A 19,627-nucleotide genomic window follows, 5' to 3' on the forward strand; every position below is an offset into this window, starting at 1 on the left:
AGTGATTTCTGGGCTCAGCTTCACTGATGCCAGCTAGACTCTTACTGGGCCTGCTCCTGGCCACTCCCACTACCCATTTTCAAGTCCCCCCTCTTTTCTGGAAGAGCTCAAGTGGTGGGAGGTAGCCTGTTCATCAGCACTGCTCCAGGGCTCAGGACATTCACAAATAACACCTCCCCAGCAGCCTCCTTTGGCACCTGAAGTGGGGGTTCTCTCCTCCCTAGGCCCTTGCTCTCTAGCTCTCTGCATCTCCTTTCTACGGCGTCACAGGGCCCAAACATTGAAAGCATCCAGTATAAACCAGTGCTTTTTTTCCCAGTCGCAAAGCAAGTTATACAACTCATGTTCAGTTTTGCCCACAGCTCCTCACGGTCAATGGAAAATGGGGTGGGAAGTCACAGGCCATCGGACTAGCAAAGAGCAAACATTTCCACACCAGTCTCCACTAGAGACAGACCTCTGCTCAGGTCCATCCCTTCTGCACTTCACAACAAACTGGTTTAGAACTGGGCAGCTTGCTTGGTAGCTAGCTCCCTTGTATGCAAGGGAGTGGCAAAGCCGTCGCCTACAATCATGTGGAGCTGACTTGGACACACGTGAGAAGGGAAGCACGGCCTGCAGAGGGGATCTCTGGGGCTTGCTGGCTCACTAGTCAGTAGCTGAACCAGCCAGGTCAGTAAGAGGCCCGGCCTCAAGAAACAAAGTGGACACCTCTGGGTACTACACTCATGTTGTATTGACATATGTATGCATCCACACACACTTATACATACATGACACATGCAAAGATGGTTATCGAGACTCAAGGGGAACGTGTGCTCCAGGTCATTCATCCATTGAAGTAACACACTGCTCAGCCCGAAGCACCTTACCAGTTGTTTCAATTTTAGAATGGCCACCCTTACTCCAGCTTTTGTTTTTGCTGTCGCTTGTTTGATTCCTGTGCCAGTGGAGTGGGGCAGGAGTAATGCAGACGTGGTTCCCAAATCCTTTTCATTTACTCTGGCATTTTGATGCCTAAATACAAACTTGGCACCTTACCATTGTAGGAATCCATTCACAACCCTGGACACCAAAGGGATCCACGCGACAGGAGCTCCTCGCTTACCGGGAATTGAAAATGTGCATTTTCTCAAATCACCCCCACACACTTCTCTTGAACATTTTTTTCCTCCTTATGCCCCCATGGTAGAAAGCAAAGGCAGCTCCTGTCTTCCTCATTCTTCCTCATTCTTCCTCATTCTTCCTCCTGGTACACACCCCATGTCACTCGGAAACTTTTTCCATACCAGGAATAGGGGCCATGTTCCATGCCCTGTGAATCTGGCCTGGTCTTGTGACTTCTTGTGGTCAGTGAATGTGGCAGAATCCGTCTGCAAGTCAGAACCTGAGCCAAGAATCATGGGGGGATTTTTCTGCTCTTCCAGGGACTCTGAACCACAAGGGGATGTAGCCCAGCTTGGATGCTGGAAGAATGGCACCTGGCAGGAGCAGGTAGAAGAGCTCACTTAGAACAGCTCAAAGGGCTGGTTCGCCAACAAGCCTCCTTAGCGCCAGGGAGCGAGCCAGCTCAGCTGAACGCAGGCACGGCGACCACCTTAGTGGAGCCAACCCACAGAATCTGAGCTAAATAGGTGGTTATTTTAAGCCACTGAATTTACAGTGTTTTGTTACACAGCAGTATTCCTTTCCCTACTACCTCGAAGTTCCACATGTCACATGCAAACTATTCTACACTCACAGGTCAAGAGAAGACCTTGATTTTACTATCTGGACTGAATGCAGGCAGAAAACCCTGGGCTTCACTTCCCTTTTAACTTTCCTGCTTAATGGCCAGACTTTAATTTTTTTCCTTCTGAAGACTTATTACTTTATTTCCAATTATATACACAGCAGTTTTTGTGCATATGAGTGCAGGTAGGGCACGGGCTCTCCCAGGAGCTGGAGTTACCGGTGGCTGTAAACTGATGGGGTGCTGGGAACTGAACGCTGGTCCTCTGTAAGCAGTATGCGTTCTAAACTGCTGAGCCATCTCTCCAGCCCTTGCCAGATAATATTTTAAATAATTACTTTACCTTATGATAGCAGTGGAAGATACACTGGCAACAAGATAAAATAAAACCAATGTTTGACACCATGGCACACTGTAAGGATCAGAAATGATTTGGATCACAATTGTGTTTAGTTTTGAGACAGGGTCTCTCCACATAGCCCTGGCTGTCCTGTAATTTGAGGTGTGGAGCAGATTGGCCTTGAACTCACAGAGATCTGCCTCCCCACTGTTGGGGTTAAAGGAGTGTGCCATCATGTCTGGTTGGATCACAATTTTTGTAACAAGCTTTGTTTTAACAGGACATAAAAAATAATATTTTATGGGCAAATAAAGGTTTAATAATCTACCATGCTATTAGAGTAATTTTTATTTTTCTCTTCTTTATATTGTTTATATTTGTCATAAGCATCTTGGCTGCGCACATGCACATCTTTTTTATGTATTTCCTACGGTTTCATTGGCTTTGAACCAATATAACATCAGTAGGGATCGGTGTGAGGAACCCTATTACCTTTTTTTTTCTCCATGAAACTAGACTCTTCATGCGCTTAGCTTTTGATTTTAGGAGTTCCCAGCACCTTAACATTCACCGAAGCATCCTTTTGCTATCCTGGGTAGGGAAATGGTGTTAAATTGTCAGTCGACTTTGTGTGGGGAAAATGGAAGCACAGCAAGGAGAAGCAGGCGAGGAGAGGGGTGACAGTCCTGGGTGTAGGGTTTTAGCTCTGCATCCTACTTTGTGGAGTTTATTTCATATATTCTATACCAAAAGGTATAATGACTTTGCTGAATTTAGTAACATCTGCCTTTGGAAGGTTATTAACAAAATTTCTCTCATTGCATCCTGGGCTTGTTTCCTGCAGTTCTTCGTGTTAGCATAAGAACCCATACATTACAGAGCTGTTCTCCACTTCTGAATTAAAAATCAGAATTTACTGCTATGACCACAGGAGAACTTCAGTCAGGAGGAAACCAGTGATAGATGAGCTTCTGCTCAGCTGGATATTTGGTTGTGAGCCTAGCCTTTAATGGCTGAGCCATCTCTCCAGCCCTAAGCTGGGTATTTGTGGTGGCCCAGTCACCATTATTAACTTGTTTAGAGCCTACCAGATTACTGTTAAGTTCTAGGTAAAATGTTAAGGTCTAGATGGACTGGTAAGGCCTAGGTAACTGTTACCTGGCTAGCCTGCCACTTTGTGCTGTTCCTAATATTATAAGAGACTTTCTCATACGCTTTTATCACTATTAGTGGGAAACTTTCTCACGTCCAATCTGATTACATATTGTTATGTTCTGTGCCCTTGGAAACCAATCATGATGGAAGTCAGTAGAACTGTGTTGCATTGTGACCCACAATAAGCTCGGCTCAGAACCAACCACCCAGCAGCATTTCCTGCACATGTATATAAGCGTTGATGGTATTTGGTTTAATAAGCTGCCCCCAGGATAGACCCCAACATAAGAGAGACACCCGCACCAATATAAGAAAGTGTTTGGAATAAAACTTCCATTTTGAGTAGGGGTCTAGTAAAGTTTTAAGTTCCCAAGACCTCCCTAGGAAGTAACTACTTTGCAGAAAGAGACACGTACATGGGTAACTGACATCCTGGTTGGCGAGTTAAGACATCAATGTTAGACAAAGCAAGTCTATAGTTGAATACTTCAACCAATGGGAGCAGGATAAGTATGCAACAAAGACATGTTCACCAGAAAAACCCCCTGTCTCTAAATCCTGATTGGTGAAATAACTTGGCACAGATGTTTGTGGATTTTAAGCTCAAAAACATTGTAGGATCTTAACTCAGTGTCACAGTTCAGCTTCTGTGCCTAAATTGTGTCCCTGATCTATTAGCCCTGGGGATACGCTCAATAAACTATCTGAGTCTGAGATCAGTGTATGTGAGGTGAGGTGTTGGATCCCAACAATTACAAAACTGCTAGCAGTTCACTTCAGTGGTTACCTTTTTCTCCATTATCCAAGAACCAGTGCTCATGACAACCACGCTAGTCGCCTTGTTCAGTTTTAAGTGCTTTCTTGTATAAGGGCCCAGCCAAAAGAAAATCACCTATAGGACAATTGATTGTCTTACATTCATCTCATGGAGATTTGATTTGTAATAGTGTGTGTGTGTGTGTGTGTGTGTGTGTGTGTGTGTGTGTGTGTGTGTAGTTTCCCACAGAGGCCAGAAGAGGGCATGGGATCCCATGGAGCTGGAGTTAAGTGTAGTTGTGGACTACATAGTGGGGTGCTGGGCATTGAACTTCAACTCTTATTCTTAACTGTGAGTCATCCCTTTTAAATGTGATAACAACACATACATACATATATATATACATACACATACATACACACATATACATGCACACACATATAAACACACATACACACATGCATACACATGCACACACATACACACACATGCATATATATACAAACACACACATACACATGCACATGCATACACATGCACACCATACAAACACACACATACACATGCACATGCATACACATGCACACATGCACACACAGACACATGCACACACAGACACATATACATACACACATACACAGACACATACATACATACATACATATACACACATACATACACATGCACACACATACATACATATACATGCATACACACATACACACATATACATACACACATACATACACACATACATACACATACACACATACACACACACATACCCATATACACATACACACACATCACACACACATATGCTCACACACACATATACATACATACACATACATGCATACACATACATACATACACATATGCACATATACGTGTGCACACACAAACACATATACACACACACACATAAACAAGCACACATACACATATACACATACATACACATAAACATGCACACACATAACATACATACATATACACACATACACACATACATACACATACACACATACATGCATACAAACATATACACACACATACACACATACACATGCATACATGTGAACACACATGCATACACACATACATACATATGCACAAACATGCATACACACATATAAACACATATATACACATACAATATACATGCACACACATACATACAGATGCATACATACACACATGCATACATACACAGACACACACACACAGACACACACACACACACACACACACACACACGGAAGAATGTATTTTACTTCCATAATGCTAAATTACTCATGCACACGTACTATGGAGGAAAAGAGGGTCTGCGGCCTAAGCACATTTCCGACATTCTTATGGAGAAAGAGAAAAAGCAAATTAACATGTCAACTTTATTCATTCTTTCTTTAATTTCCCTGGCATCTTCATTTTTCCTTTGGCCTTATGTCCTATTTACTTCTCCCTCTTTCTAGACAGCTAATTGTTTAAAAATAAGAATGCCCAAACCACAAAAGATAGGATTTTTTTTTTTTTGAGATTTAGTGGCCAAGTACCTGCCACCGTGGAAAAAACAAAACAAAACAAAACAACAACAACAAAAAAAAACAAACAAAATCAAAACCAGGTAGGGGACAAGGCCACCTGAACTTAGCTCTCAAGGATCTACACAAACTAAAAGCTTTAGTGGTGGTGGCCGTGTGTCCCTTTCACTCTTTGGAGAAAAACTGAGACACAGACTGTTTTCAGAAAATAAGAGCCCCTCTACTCATTTCTTGTACTTCACTCCCCAGCTCTCCACATCTGGCCTTTTCTGCTTAGAGGACACTGGCAAAAGCCAGTGAGAGGAGTGCCAAATAATGTAAAGGGGGCAGCACCTTCAGAATTGTCAGGAGATTATATATATCGAGAGAGGGGGGTATCACTACAGAAGCAAGTGAATAATAAATATGGGGGCGGGGTGCTATAGATCGCAATAATGCAGGACACCGACGTTGCAAAAAAGGCCAGACTGAATGATGCCAGGTGGTAGGAGACAGAGGAGAGGGATACTGGAGGAAATGAGAGGTGGGCTCCACCACCATGCCAGCAGCCTGCACCTGTGAGGAGGTGCGCAGTGGCTAACCACATGTTTTTGGAAAGCCATTGGTGCCCTGCACCCAGGGCAGGCAGAGAAGGTGCGGTCATTCTGCACATTGTCCGGACCCCTGGGTATGGAGTGAAGCCTGTGCCCCACCCTGCTCCTGCACCGGCCGCGATGCCCAGTCCTTCGGCCGAGATGCCCCCTTCTCCTGTAGCCCAGCCCCGGTGGTGCATGCGTCGGGGAAGCGCGGTGCGGTGCCCGCAAAGGAGTCTCTGTGTGCCAGTGTCTCCTCCTGCACTGGGCGGCCCACGGGCTCCGGCTCTGGCTCTGGCTCTGCAGGCCCCGGGCCCTCCTGTGAGGTCTGACTGACGTACACCACGATGATGTCACCCTTGAAGTTCATCACCTGCCCGCTGGAGATGAACGTGGAGTTACTATTTCCTGTCACGTTCCCTGCAGGGGACAGAGCATAGAGAAACTACATTAGGCACTATAGTCAGCCACAGCAGGTGTTCCCCCTTGGAGCGCTCGGGTCATCTTGGGGTGGGGGGCACTGAAGCAGCACAGGAGGGTGAGGGAGGAGGTGACAAAATGGGAAAAGATGCAAGCTTATGGGCCATTCTCGTGTTTCATCTTTTCATACCTAACGGGGACCGTACACAACTCCAGGACACTGGCAGGAGAGCCCACTGGATTCTCAACTCTAGACAACATTCAGTTGGAAAGAAGCAGGAGGGTAGAGGAAGAAGAGAGCTTCAGGACGCGGGGACAGAGTAGCCGTAGGGAGAAGAGGGAAGATGGGAGAAAAGGGGGAGGAAGGACATCAGTAGGCGGAGTCCAGCGCGCAGTCCACTGTGAACACTGAGCAGAGCACTGGGCTGAGCTGGGCCATCTGAGCCTGAGCCTTCCATCGCCTTCTAAAGGGTTCCCGATGGGTCAGCCCCGCAGGGTGATCCCAGAGCTAGCGCACTCAGAGTCCAACAAACCTGAACACATTTCAATTCACTGTTCTAGAAGAGAGAGGAAGAGAGAAATGAAAGACTCATTTCTTCCTTTTGAATCCTAGTTCTTTCGTTCCTTGGTGGCTGATTGGAAGTAATTAATAAAACTCTCGGCAAGCAGGGCGTTTAAAGACGGTAGAGAACACGCCCCCTCTCCTTTGTTCTAATTTTTCGTTTAAAGACCCATGTGCCGCAAATTTCTCAAGCGGAAAATAACTGCCCCAACTCCCAACATTCAGCATCCAAACAGAAACAAAGACACCAAAGTGGTCCCTCCCTGGTCGCCTGTGCTCACAGTTCATGCCTGTCTTCTGTTGTGACCCAGCTCAACAGTAATTTATACGAATAAAATGAAGCTTGCCCTACCCCCTCTGAGTGAAGTTCCCTCACATGGGAAGGGCTTTTAAAGACAGTGACTAATGTGCTACAGACATTGAGGAAATTCCTTTGAGGGAACCTTTTCTGCCTGATGCTGGGGTAGGCCCTGAGAAGCCAGTGTGGAGGCAGGCACAGTGAAAAGCACGTGAGAAGATACCGAATTCAAAGGTCTGTGTTTCCTGCTGTTCTCACAGGCGGCTGTGTGGGGCATGGGGGATGCGTTTCCCCCATAAATAGCATCAGGGAGCCTTGCTCCCGTTTCTACCCCAACCCCCAACGCTCCCCCATCCCTGACGCCCCCCACAGCTGCAGGCGTTTCTCCCCTGTACTGCACATGCACTCAAAGCCTCTCTGTCTTCCCAGCCTGGCTGGGGTTACCTCTCAGCTGGATAATTAAGAAATCAAAGTAACACATACATGTCATACGTGTTATATTCTAACCAAACACACGCTCTATGTTCTCAATAAAGTCAGTAACTGTGAGTGGCTTAGAATATGGTTGTTCTCAGTACAGTCATTCTCCTGTTTTATCATGACATCATCTATTTCTTTTGTTCTTCACTATATTCAAGCCTGGAGGTCTTTCCTCGCTAGTGCAGGGATGGTTCGCCACTCTGGATGTGGTCTCGTCTCTTCTTGCTCCTCCTACTTAGACCTATCTGCTGGTGTCATGGTACACGGGACCTACTGACATTTACATTTTTACCTTCCAACAAGTCCTCATGGTGAGTCCACTGTTCCTTCTCCCTGGACAGAGTTGCAGTTAATCTGAGCCCAGTAAAAGCCCTGAGCTTGTGTGTGTCATCTTGTACATAAAGATTGTGTGTAAAATCTTGAGCATTCCATCCCAAGCCTTAGCACATTTATCCTGATAGCAATGTACTAGAAACCCTAACTCTTGTTTCCCGTTTTATCTTCACTGTGGAACTCAATTCTTTGAGCTTACAGGACATGGACAATCCACAGTCCTTTGATTCCTAGAATAAGGAAGGCCATGCTTGGAAGGCATGGCTCTGACAGAGGAACAAGCAAATTGCTGAAATAAAGTTACCTAGAAGGAGAATGAAATTATCAACTTTATTTGACAAGTATTTTTTTAAGCAAAGGTATGATTTATGGGTCAGAGCAATGACTCTGGGTAAAAGCACTCTTTAAATAAGCCGGGGGTCAATCTCAAATTCCACAACAGGAGAGTAACAACTTTGAAAATTGTCCCCTGACTTTCACCTTTGCACTGTGGCATGCGTGTACCCAACACGTACATCACACACACACACACACACACACACACACACACACACACACACACACACACTAAAGAAATGATGTTTGACAAAAGCAATCTGTGATCACACTTACCAGGCTAGCATTTGTGGGAAAGTTACCGTACAGACTAAACTTAAAAAACAAGCAAACAAACAAACAAAAAACATCGTGGACTTGGCCGTGTGTGAGAGGCGGAACGGCCCTTGTGGACGGGTCAGGGGCCCACCTGCCAGGGCCACAGACACAGAGGCTTCTCTGTCACCATCACCTCGAGGTTCCTATTAACTTTCACACCAGGCACATTGCATTTTGTTCTTCAGTAGGGTTTGCAAATTATGTGAGTGGCCCAGAGGAGCTGTGTGGTAAGACTGCAGCTCTGGCTTTGTCCCCACAGATTTTGGTGAGATAGTGTTTTTACAAGATGGCCATATTTCAATATTACTGCAGTGTTTGCAAATCTACTTTTCTTTATCAATAAACTGGATACTCAATAAAACAGTGAACTGTAGACATTGTCCATTGATAACTCACCCCTCTTGTCCTATGTCTTTCCCTAGGCTAGTCCTAAACTCCTTACACTGCTGAAAATGAACTAGAATGTCTGATCCTCCTGCCTTGACCTCCTGTGTGCCAGGGTTACAGACTTGCTGTGGCCATGGGCGAGCACCACCATGCATGGCTTATGCAGTACTGGTCGTTCAACCTGGGCTTCGTGTATGCCAGGCAATCACTCTTCCACTGCAGCTCGTCTCCAGCCCAGAGCTCTTAAAGCACAGACACCAGGCTATGTTCCCCCTACCACTTGGAAGGATCTTAACTTCTGTCTGATGATGGAGATCTGAGAATGGGTCCACACAGTGTCAGTTACATCTTCAGGGTTTCAGGTACAATTCTTATAGTTTCCTTAAGGCAGAGTGAGAAGGAAAGGTTGTTCCCAAAGGTCTGAGTGTGGACATTACAGTCTGTTCCCCAATGCTTGCACAGCTCTCTCATCTACTTCAAATTCAATTGCAAGATATTTTAAACAACTCATTCTTTGGCTAGCACCAAACATTTCAATGGTTTTTATCACAATAACCCTTGTGCCTGTCAAACATATTCTTTCCTGTAAGCTAATATGACTGTTAGGTCCTAAGTACAAGGAGCTCAGGTCATACTCACAGCCCTGGGAACATACACGGGTTCTAGAAAGCATGAGCATTCACATTCACTGGTGGGAGCTGGTGGTGTGTGTGTGTGTGTGTGTGTGTGTGTGTGTGTGTGTGTTTACACTGTGATTGTGTGCAGGTGTATATGCATGGCTGTGCATGTGTGTGTGCACACAGAGGCCAGAGGTTGATGCTAGGTGTCTGATTCCCTTCCGTTTCACATTATGCTTGAACAGAGCTGCCTCGCTCAATGTAGAACTCGTGAGTTTGGCTAAACTGGTTGATCAATGAATGCCAGGGGTCCTCTTGTTTCTCCTCTGCTGTCCTTTTCTGGGGTAGCAGATGTGTGCTGCTGTGCCGGATTTTACATGTATGCTGCAGATCTCGGGTTAGAGTGCCACGCACTGTAGCAACTGAGTGACCTCCCCATCCCCTAAAGCTGTGTTTCTTCAAAAACCTGGAAGACTGACGAAACCTCCTGGAACTCTACCGAAGTAAAGCCTGTCCTTCCTGCTTCCTGGCACTGATCTCAGAGGCAACAGCATGGTGCTTTAAGGCACGAGCTTCCTCGTCGGACATTGAATTGTAATGCTTATTAGCCTCATGATCCTGGGTGAGAAACTTACTCCATAAGATTTCTCTAATTAAGAGAGGACACAGGGTACTTAGTGCAGGGTAATGGAAGTTCCCCTGTGTATATGTACACTGCATGTATATATGAATAGTATGTAGGTACACATAGGGAGGGCAGAAGTCAAGTGTCTTCACACTCTGCTTTATTTTGAGACACTGGCTGACTGGACCGTGAGCTCCTAGGATCCACCTGTCTCCATGTCCCAGCATTAGGATTACGGTCACACACTGCTGCATGTGGCTTTTTAAGAGGGCAATAGGACAAAGCCAGGCCCTCACGTTTGCTGGGCAAGCACTTTATCCACAGAGCTGTCTCCCTAGCCCCTAGTAATGCATTATGACGCTGATGAGACCCCACGCTTTAGGCAACAAAGCCAATCGCTGCTATCATGGTAGAAGGCTTCAATGCCAGAATCACCTGGGCATTTTTACTACATTTAAAATGGGCTAGTTGACTTAATACTAATATTTAATGTGACTTAGCTAGGTAAAGGCTCAGATAACATGAAAATGTTAAAAAACAGCATCTAAGACAATGGAAATAATGAACAAATTATCTGCCTTATTATAATCAGAAATATGTTTACACTTTTCTAAATCTACGCTTTATATAGAAGGCTCTTTCTGTATTTCTACAGATAGAAGATGTTTTCTCAGGCAGGAAGAGCAAGCTTGGATCCGAGAAGACACTTCCTGGCAGGACTTATGTCCTTAAGCAAGGCAATGCACGCTTTCCTTCTCAAAAACATGTTATGTTGTTTAAGATGCACACGCTATGAATATTAAACCACATGAAGCATGCCAGACAAGAAACTACCAAATTGCCGTGGAGATTTCTCCATGACCAGAGCTAAAACTATGCACACATGCACTCTGCATTTTCTAATTCGCCCATGTGCCTCCCACATAGCTCTCTGTTCTATGGCAATGCAAGCCCCGTTTCAGGCCTTTGGGGAAAAATTAAGCATGTGATACAAGATAAGGAAGTAACGTATAAAATAGTTCCATTCTGAATCATGCTAAGAATTATTTAGACAGTCTTGTGGAGAATCCCAAACTAGGCCTCCTGGTTCAGAAAGGAATAACACTAATACTAATACTATTACTAATACTAATTCTGATACTAATATTATTACTAATACTTATACTAATACTATTAATATGAACAAAATGTACTATTTTTTCTACCTTCATATGTATGTGCAGTATGTATGTGTATATGCATATCTTTGCATGTGTGTGGACACACATATGTGGTTATGGGTATGGGTGGGTGTGTATGTGTACAATATGTGTGGGCACATATATGTGGGTATTAATGTATATGATGTGTGGTCACACATATGTGGATGTGGGTGGGTGTTAATGTATACGTGTGGTCAAATATATGTGACTGTTGGTGGGTATTAATGTATATGGTATGTGGGCACATGTTAGTCTGGTGGTTTTTAATGTGTATGATGTGTGGGCACACATGTTAGTGTGGTGGTTGTTAACGTATATGATGTGTGGGCACACATGTTTGTGTGGTGGTTGTTAACATATATTGTGTGTGGGAACACATGTTAGTGTGGCGGTTGTTAACATATATTATGTGTAGGCACACATATGTGGGTGTGGGTGGTGTTAATGTATATGATGTGTGGGCACACATGTTTGTGTGGTGGTTGTTACTGTATATGATGTGTGGGCACACATATGTGGATGTGGGTGGTGTTAATGTATATGATGTGTAGGCACACATGTTAGTGTGGTGGTGTTAATGTATATGATGTGTGGGCACACATGTTAGTGTGGTGGTTGTTACTGTATATGATGTGTGGGAACACATATGTGGTATGGGTACACATGAAGCTGGCATTTATGTGGATTCTGAGGATCTGAACTCTGTCTTCCTGCCTGTGCTAAACTGTTTTAACCACTGAGTCATCTACCTAGCCATTACCAACTTTTTCATATTTTTCAAAATAATGAGTTGACTTCTAATACTAATGAATGCCAAATATTTCTGACAAGTAAATTATAAAAATATCAATCAATTTTACCTATGGATTGTCCACTTTATGGACACAGTTGGTACTGATGTATTCTGGCAGTGGGACAGGTGAGCCAGCTGCCTTTGCTGGGTGAGCGGAGGGAAAACGGAGGAACAGTTGGACAGGAAAACCTTTTCCCCAACCTCAGAGGGTAGAAACGCTTCTTCCTAACAGGTAAGCTCAGGGATGAGGATGGATATAAGAGAGAGTTAGGCAGGTATCTTCCTCCTCCAGTGCCCTGGTTCCTATGAGAGCCTGACTAGGCTATTTGACGGACTAGGATGACTTTGGGATGCTGGATTAGAAAGGCAATTAAATGCTCTAAATGGCGTTTAGTGGGCCATCTTAGAAAGAGCCTGGAAAAGCAGGCCCAGCTTCAAGGGGTCTCAGAGGACAATATTACTGGCTGGGTACCGGCTAGTCTTATAATGGTGTGACAAGGACTGTGGCTGCTTTATGCACTTATCCTAAAAAGTCTGCTGGAGGCAAAAGGGAAGGCTTTTGGACTAATGTCATTAGCAATGGAGATTTCAAGACAGCCTAGTATTGATTATGTCATGCGGTTATTGACATAGTCACTCTTAAACAGATCTATAACGAAAAAGAACAAGCAGGACAAAAAGAAACACAAAACATACAGTTTGGGGAGAAGAGGAGCCCAGGAAATGCAATGTTGGAGGAAAGACAGTTAAAAGAAAGCCAGATGCTAAGTGGAATGAATGTGGTGATACCCTAAGAGCAAGACCCTACCCAGCTAATCCTGGAGCTTGTGAAGAAGACAGACCCAAGGAAATTCAATGCGAGCGCAAGGTAAGGACAAGGCCAGATTCCAGTCCAGACAGGTCCCTGAACTTGGCAGTTTCAGCCGGCCACATAGCTCTGGACTTAAGAATGTAGGTGTAAAGGGCTTGAAGAACCTTCCTTGGTTCTTAAAAAAGCCAAGTCCTGTGGCAGAGGGGTCTCTGCATGGGGCCCAAAGAGGCTACTCTGTGAAGCTGTGAAGGTGAAGCCTTATTTCACTGGGGACCCCAAGATGTTCAGGTGCCAGACATCTGCCAAGGAGAGCTACACGCAGTGTGCTGAACCAGCCCAAGAAAGAGAGGTACTGCAGTCCACAAAGCTGGGAGGAGACAGAAAACCACAGAACTCTCAAGCTCACGGACATCAGACATGGAGCTACAGGATTTGGAGGTTGCCCTGCTGGGTTTCAGTCTCGCTTTGGCCCGGCATTTCCTCACTGTGCCCTATCCCTCCCTTTTGAAATGGTAATGGGTATTCTGTGCTACCGTGTGTTGGAAGTATGTTTTGGGTTTTGCTTTTGCAGAGGGTTACAATTAAGAGCCCTTCTTGAGTCTCAGAAGAGACTTCAGACTTTTAAATAGGTTTGAGACAGAAGGACTACCAAGACTTGGAAGTTGGCCTTAGTGCATTTTCATTATGATATGGCTACAAATCTTTTGGGGCCAGGGATTACAATGTTGTGGTTTGAATAATAATGGCGCCATAGGCTCATATAATTGAATGATTGGTACCCAGTTGGTGGACCATTTATGAAGAATTAGGAGATGCTGCCTTGTTGGAGAAGGTGTGGCCTTGTTGGAGGAAGTATGCCCCTAGGGTTAGACGCTGAGGTGACAAAGTCCATGCCTCCCCTCCCCCCCCTATCCTCTGCCTGTAGATCAAGATGTAAGCTGTCAGCTACTGCTCCATTGCCATGATTCCCACCATCCCACCATGATGGTGGAAACACCGAAACTGTAAGCAAACTCCCAATTAACTGCGTCCTTTTATAAATTACATTGGTCACAGTGTCTTCTCATAGCAATGGAATAGTAATTATGATGGAGGGTTTGTAACCAAGGTAACCATCACGAGTCCAGAATTAGGCATCACTTAAGAATTAAGTCCCTGGAAGAGCTTGAAGGGGCTCGAGACCCCTTATGAACAACAATGCCAAGCAACCAGAGTTTCCAGGGACTAAGTCACTACCCAAAGACTATACATGGATTGACCCTGGGCTCCAACCTCATAGGTAGCAATGAATAACCTAGTAAGAGCACCAGTGGAAGGGGAAGCCCTTGGTCCTGCCAAGACTGAACCCCCAGTGAACATGATTGTTGGGGGGAGGGCGGTAATGGGGGGAGGATGGGGAGGAGAACACCCATATAGATGGGGAGGGGTAGGGGTTAGGGGGATGTTGGCCCAGAAACCAGGAAAGGGAATAACAATCGAAATGTAAATAAGAAATACCCAATTTAATAAAGATTAAAAAAAAAAGAATTAAGTCCCAGTTATTTAAGACACAACCCAAAGTGTGCTTTCCACATCATTGGTCTAAATAATAATAATAGTAATAGTAATAATAATAATAATAATAATAATAATAATAATAATAATAATAAAAGTAGTAATTCTTACTTCGTTAAGGGTTGGAACTTCTCAAGTATTTTTCAAATTGTCTCTATTTGTGGAAGTGTTTGAACAACTATTTATGTTCTGTAAGAAGCTCGTAGCGTGTGCTAGAGTTATGGCTCACCAGGTAAAGGTGCTTGTGGCCAAGCCTGGAAGTCAGAGGTTGAATCCCCCTGACTCACATGGTGGAAGCAGAGAACAGATTGTCAAAAGCTGACTTCTCCACAAGAGCGTGGTGTATGTGCACACACATGCACACAAACAAATGAGATGATACTCTGACATATAATCTAAAACCCCAGGGAAAGAGGCCTCGTTCTTTAAGTCCTGAGAGCACACTGCCTTGTAGAAGGATGGGGTCAGTTCCCTCTCGTTCACACACATTTTTGAGGATGAATTATGGCACTGTTTGAAAGAGCTAGGAATATATTATTTTGACTATAAGTATTATTCATGTAGAAGTAATTATGGAGAGAGTGGAATGGCCTCAGAAATCAATCAGGCTGCTGTCTCTCCTCAGGGGAGAATTAATCTGGCCTGCTAGCCAGCGATGACTGGCCGGATCTCTGCTGAAGTTCCACATGGCTAAGTATCAGACCCAGAGAAGGCAGTGCCAACTTTTGGCAAATTAGCACTGCCTGTTGATGACTTTCTTCTATGCCTACGTGCTCAGTGCTCCAGTAGGAAAAGCTAGCAGCAAATGGGCGAGGCTACTATTTTCACTCTGAAAGGAGGGCAAGTTTGGCTTTTGGTTCCCTGACCACCCCACCCCCCACCCCACTGTCTTCTTTCTCCTGCAAACATTTCTTTTCTAAGCTCTCAATACACTGAATGTGTTGGTGTTTCCAGTGGACCACACTGCCTGGGAGACAGGAAAGCACACTGTCCTACTAGTCAAGCAGGAACCAATATTACCTCCTGGCAAAAGCAGCCTGCGTGCTTTAGGTTCGATCTGGCCACCTCCATACTATAAAACACAGCTGCTGGCACCACTTGCAGTCCCAACCAAGAGCCAGGAGAGAAAGGTACCTCTTGAGAAGGGTACCCAACAAGGGGTTCCCTCCCTCCCTCCCTCCCTTTCTGAGAGCTTGGGGATTCTGAGAAGCCTTTGAAGCAGCACACATCCATCCATCTATTCATTAGTTTTCTCTTCTTCCGAGAGCTTCTCAATAAACTCCCTGCTTCTGACCATGTTAATAATACCCAGAGTCAAAGGACACCGGCACTGTCAGTTGTGAAGTCTTCTGTGGCTACATAATCTTTTAACAGATGGTGTTCTACCCTCAGGCAAAGAAAAAGTCATAATATTATCATTGGTGGGCTGTTCGTGCTCAAGCAATATTGCAGCAATAAGTCTCTATAATGATGCTGAAGTGTAAGTTATCATGTGGGTTTTGTAAACATACTAAATGAGGTTATAAAGGGGGCTTTACTTAGAAAGTAACAGCGACACTTTCACGGCACCATTAACTTGCCAGGCCAATAAACAATTAAGGATCAATTAAACTGTTTTGTTTGTCCTGAGATTTAGAAGCCCAAGGTTCTTTTATCACCCCCCCGCCTCACCCCCCAAATATGAGGGAACACCATGATCCGGCCACTCCTAAAATAACTGTTGTCTTTGTCTTTGTTTGGTTCTGTGATGGAGGACCACGCCCAGAACCATGCACAAGAAGCTCGAAGGCAGAGGGATCCAGCACGCCTGAGAGCGGTAGTAGCAGACTCACTAGAGAATGACATCAGCACAGTCCACAATGCAATGCGCAGAGAACCCAAAGCCTCTGTAAAGCGCTTAGCAAGAAGCTGGAAACTTTCTTAGTGGGCGGTATGCTTGACCAACATGCATGAAGTCTCTTGTAAACCAGGTGTGATGTCCTACACTCGTAAGCCACCAGTACTGGAAAGATGGAGTCAGAAGGAGGAGGAGTTCAAAGTCATCCTAGTCGTGCTTAGGGAGGTCGGGGCCAGCCTGGGCTACAAGAGACCTGTGAATAAAGACTCTAAGCAGAGTCTGAACTCTTTCAGACAGACCTTTCTGCTCAAAAGCGGGAACCCAAGAAAGTTACTCACCAGAGGCAGGTGGCTGTTCACTGGGCGAACTCCCAGACCCCGAGGCTCCCCTCTCTGAGCTCGGAAGCTTTGCATCAGCCCTGTCCTGGGGCTGCGCTCCCACTTCTGTCAAGCTGGCTGCTGCTTCACTGGGAAGGCCTATGCTGTAGGCACACTGGGGCAACGGTCCACATTTCAGGGACCCCGGAAGGGGTTCATGGTCCTCCCCAGGAGTGTTCCCACTGCCTGTGTAGCCATCCGTTGAGTTGGAGTTGGCCACCCAGGGTAGGCAACTGTCATCCTCTATTTCTTTTGTCAGGAGCTTTTCAGGGGACGCAGGCATATAGTCAGTTCTGCTTGGAGGCTCGGTGAAGTCGCAGCCTTCGGAATCCACCATGCTTTCCGTCCCCGTGAAACACTGGCTTAAACTGTCATTCTCCCCCACTTCCAGGGGCTCCTGGAACGGGGGTGTCGATCTGCTTCCAGGCTGGGTTAGGAACAGTGAACCATTCGGAGGCTGTGAGGGCCGGTCCGTGTACTCATCTTCTGTGGGGATCTTCCTTGAGAGGTTCCCCTGCGTCTCAACCTCGCTGACTAAGGTGAACGTCCTAGCATCTCTGCCTTCTGCCCAGGGCCCACTTGCCGCACGCACAGGTCCACAGACTCCAGCACAGTCTTCTGGAACCGTCTTCTCCTCCCGAGTCATTAGTAAGATACCTTCACACACTTCTTGCTGGCTGGAGGTTGCCGAGCGGGAACCAACACAATGGTCCCCTGAGGACTCCTGGGGATGTGAATGCAGAAGGCAAAGGCCTTAATATCCAGAATTAGTGTAACATGTTTATTTAACAACTGCTGAAAATATAAACTGTCTCCACCCTGGCAAGTGCAGGTGCCCCATCCTCTATGGCTGTTTTTATCCTGTATAAAATCACAGTATATGGGAGAAGTCTGGAAAGGGGCACAAGCAGAAATGACTGAAACTTTACTGTAAGAAATAGCACCTGCAAGTGAAGAGCCACCCCAAGCCATGCCTGTCCACGACTTCAGTCTATAACCAAGCGATGGTAGACACCATGTAACCAAATACTGAGCTTCAGGAAGTTGACTTAGCTCTACGTATTCTGTAATTCAGCAAACGAGCAAGCTAACTGAGCATGAAAGGCGTCCGGTGTGATGCTGGGAAGGAAGAGTCAAGCAGAAGAAGCGAAAGATGAGAATGGATCCTGCAGTATTTGGAGCCAAGTTACTGAAATCAGTCTAATGTCTGCAGTTGATACATTGTTTACTAGAATAATTGGCATCTTAATAGCAAATGTGAAGTGGAAAATAAATGTTACTATTAGGCGTTTGCTGTTTTGCTTTGGAGTTTTGGGACAGGGTCTTATGTACCCCAGGCTGGCCTTGTTATGGAGTAAAGAACGACTGTGGACTTCTGATCCTCCTGCCTCCATCCCCCGGTCACTTGGATTATAAATCAGCACCACCATGCCCAGCTTACTCAACGCTGGGATTGAATTTGGGTTTCTGTGCTTGCTAGGCAAGCACTCTGTCAGGACCAGGGCCACCATTGAACAGAGGAGGGTATTCATTCATTCATTTACTTATTTTAAAGGAGAAAGTAGGCGGACATGGGAATTCGTTTTCTTCTTTTTAATGTGTGTGTGTGTGTGTGTGTGTGTGTGTGTGTGTGTGTGTGTGTGTGTGTGTGTGTGTGTGTGTGTGTGTGTGTGTGTGTGTGTGTTGCCCGGAGCCAGTAGGGAGCACAGGATCCCCCCTTGAGCTGCGGTTTCAGGATGTAACCATCTGTGGTTGTGAGTCTGTGGGTGCCGAGAACGGAGCTCAGGTCCTCTGGAAGAGCAGTCCAGACTCTAAACCGCAGAGTCATCTCTCCAGCCACAGATGGTTTTTGGTTGGTTGGTTTGCTTTGGTTTTTCATTTTGGTAAATTTGTGTTAGACAAAGCATTCTTCATGTGCATGTAGATATTTAAGAGCAGAGGACTACATTCTATGTCCATCCACTCTATGGTGATTCCAGACTCACTTGTTCACATACAGAAAAAAGCAAAGAATGAATTGGTGTGATGATGTGTAAGCTGCTGGTGAACATGTGCACCGTGCTGGGACTTCCATTGCAATAGTCTTAATATTTTTGATAATTCTTAAGAATTGTGTCCGAGTAGAAGATTGATTAAATAACTACAGAGTAAGGAAAAGCCATGAATGGTTCCTCCTAGGAATCTGTATTAGGGGATCAAGGTCAGTTCCAAAGATACACAGAGACCACAGAATTGGGATGAAGACTACTGCATGGCTTGTGTTCCTAAAATAAGCCAAGACCATTCAGCGTTCAGCCTGAGGCTCAGCAGAGGGGTGGGGAAGGGGCATAACAAAGACATTAGGCACAAGTTACTCAACAGGCATCAGGTCTGGAGGTTTAAGCAGTGGGCTCCATACTTGGCCAGTTACAGCTCTAGAGCCTGTGGCAGTACTTAAAGGAGGCATTAAACATGTTTACCTTATTTCCACTGAGACTACTGCAAGCATCATTGACCCAATTCCACAGATTAGCTGGAAAAATAAAGAAAAGATGAGAGCTTCATAATAATTTTCTACTCATTTTTAATATAAATTTT

The 19,627-nt window shown here is 45.2% G+C and overlaps 1 protein-coding gene across 1 annotated transcript in view; it reads right to left on the reverse strand.

The window, feature by feature from the left end:
* Positions 1–5,370: 5,370 nt before the first annotated feature.
* Positions 5,371–19,627, reverse strand: part of Tnfrsf11a (TNF receptor superfamily member 11a) — a 47,386-nt gene continuing 33,129 nt past the window's right edge. The window contains exons 10-12 of the mRNA XM_032914691.1: positions 19,510–19,562; positions 17,012–17,774; positions 5,371–6,520 (exon numbers count right to left, since the gene is read on the reverse strand). Of these exons, the coding sequence (XP_032770582.1) occupies positions 6,168–6,520; positions 17,012–17,774; positions 19,510–19,562 (1,169 nt within the window). The 3' untranslated portion in view covers positions 5,371–6,167. The remainder of the gene's footprint in view (positions 6,521–17,011; positions 17,775–19,509; positions 19,563–19,627) is intronic.

The sequence above is a fragment of the Rattus rattus genome, chromosome 10, assembly GCF_011064425.1.
Source record: "Rattus rattus isolate New Zealand chromosome 10, Rrattus_CSIRO_v1, whole genome shotgun sequence".
NCBI classification, from domain to species: domain Eukaryota; kingdom Metazoa; phylum Chordata; class Mammalia; order Rodentia; family Muridae; genus Rattus; species Rattus rattus.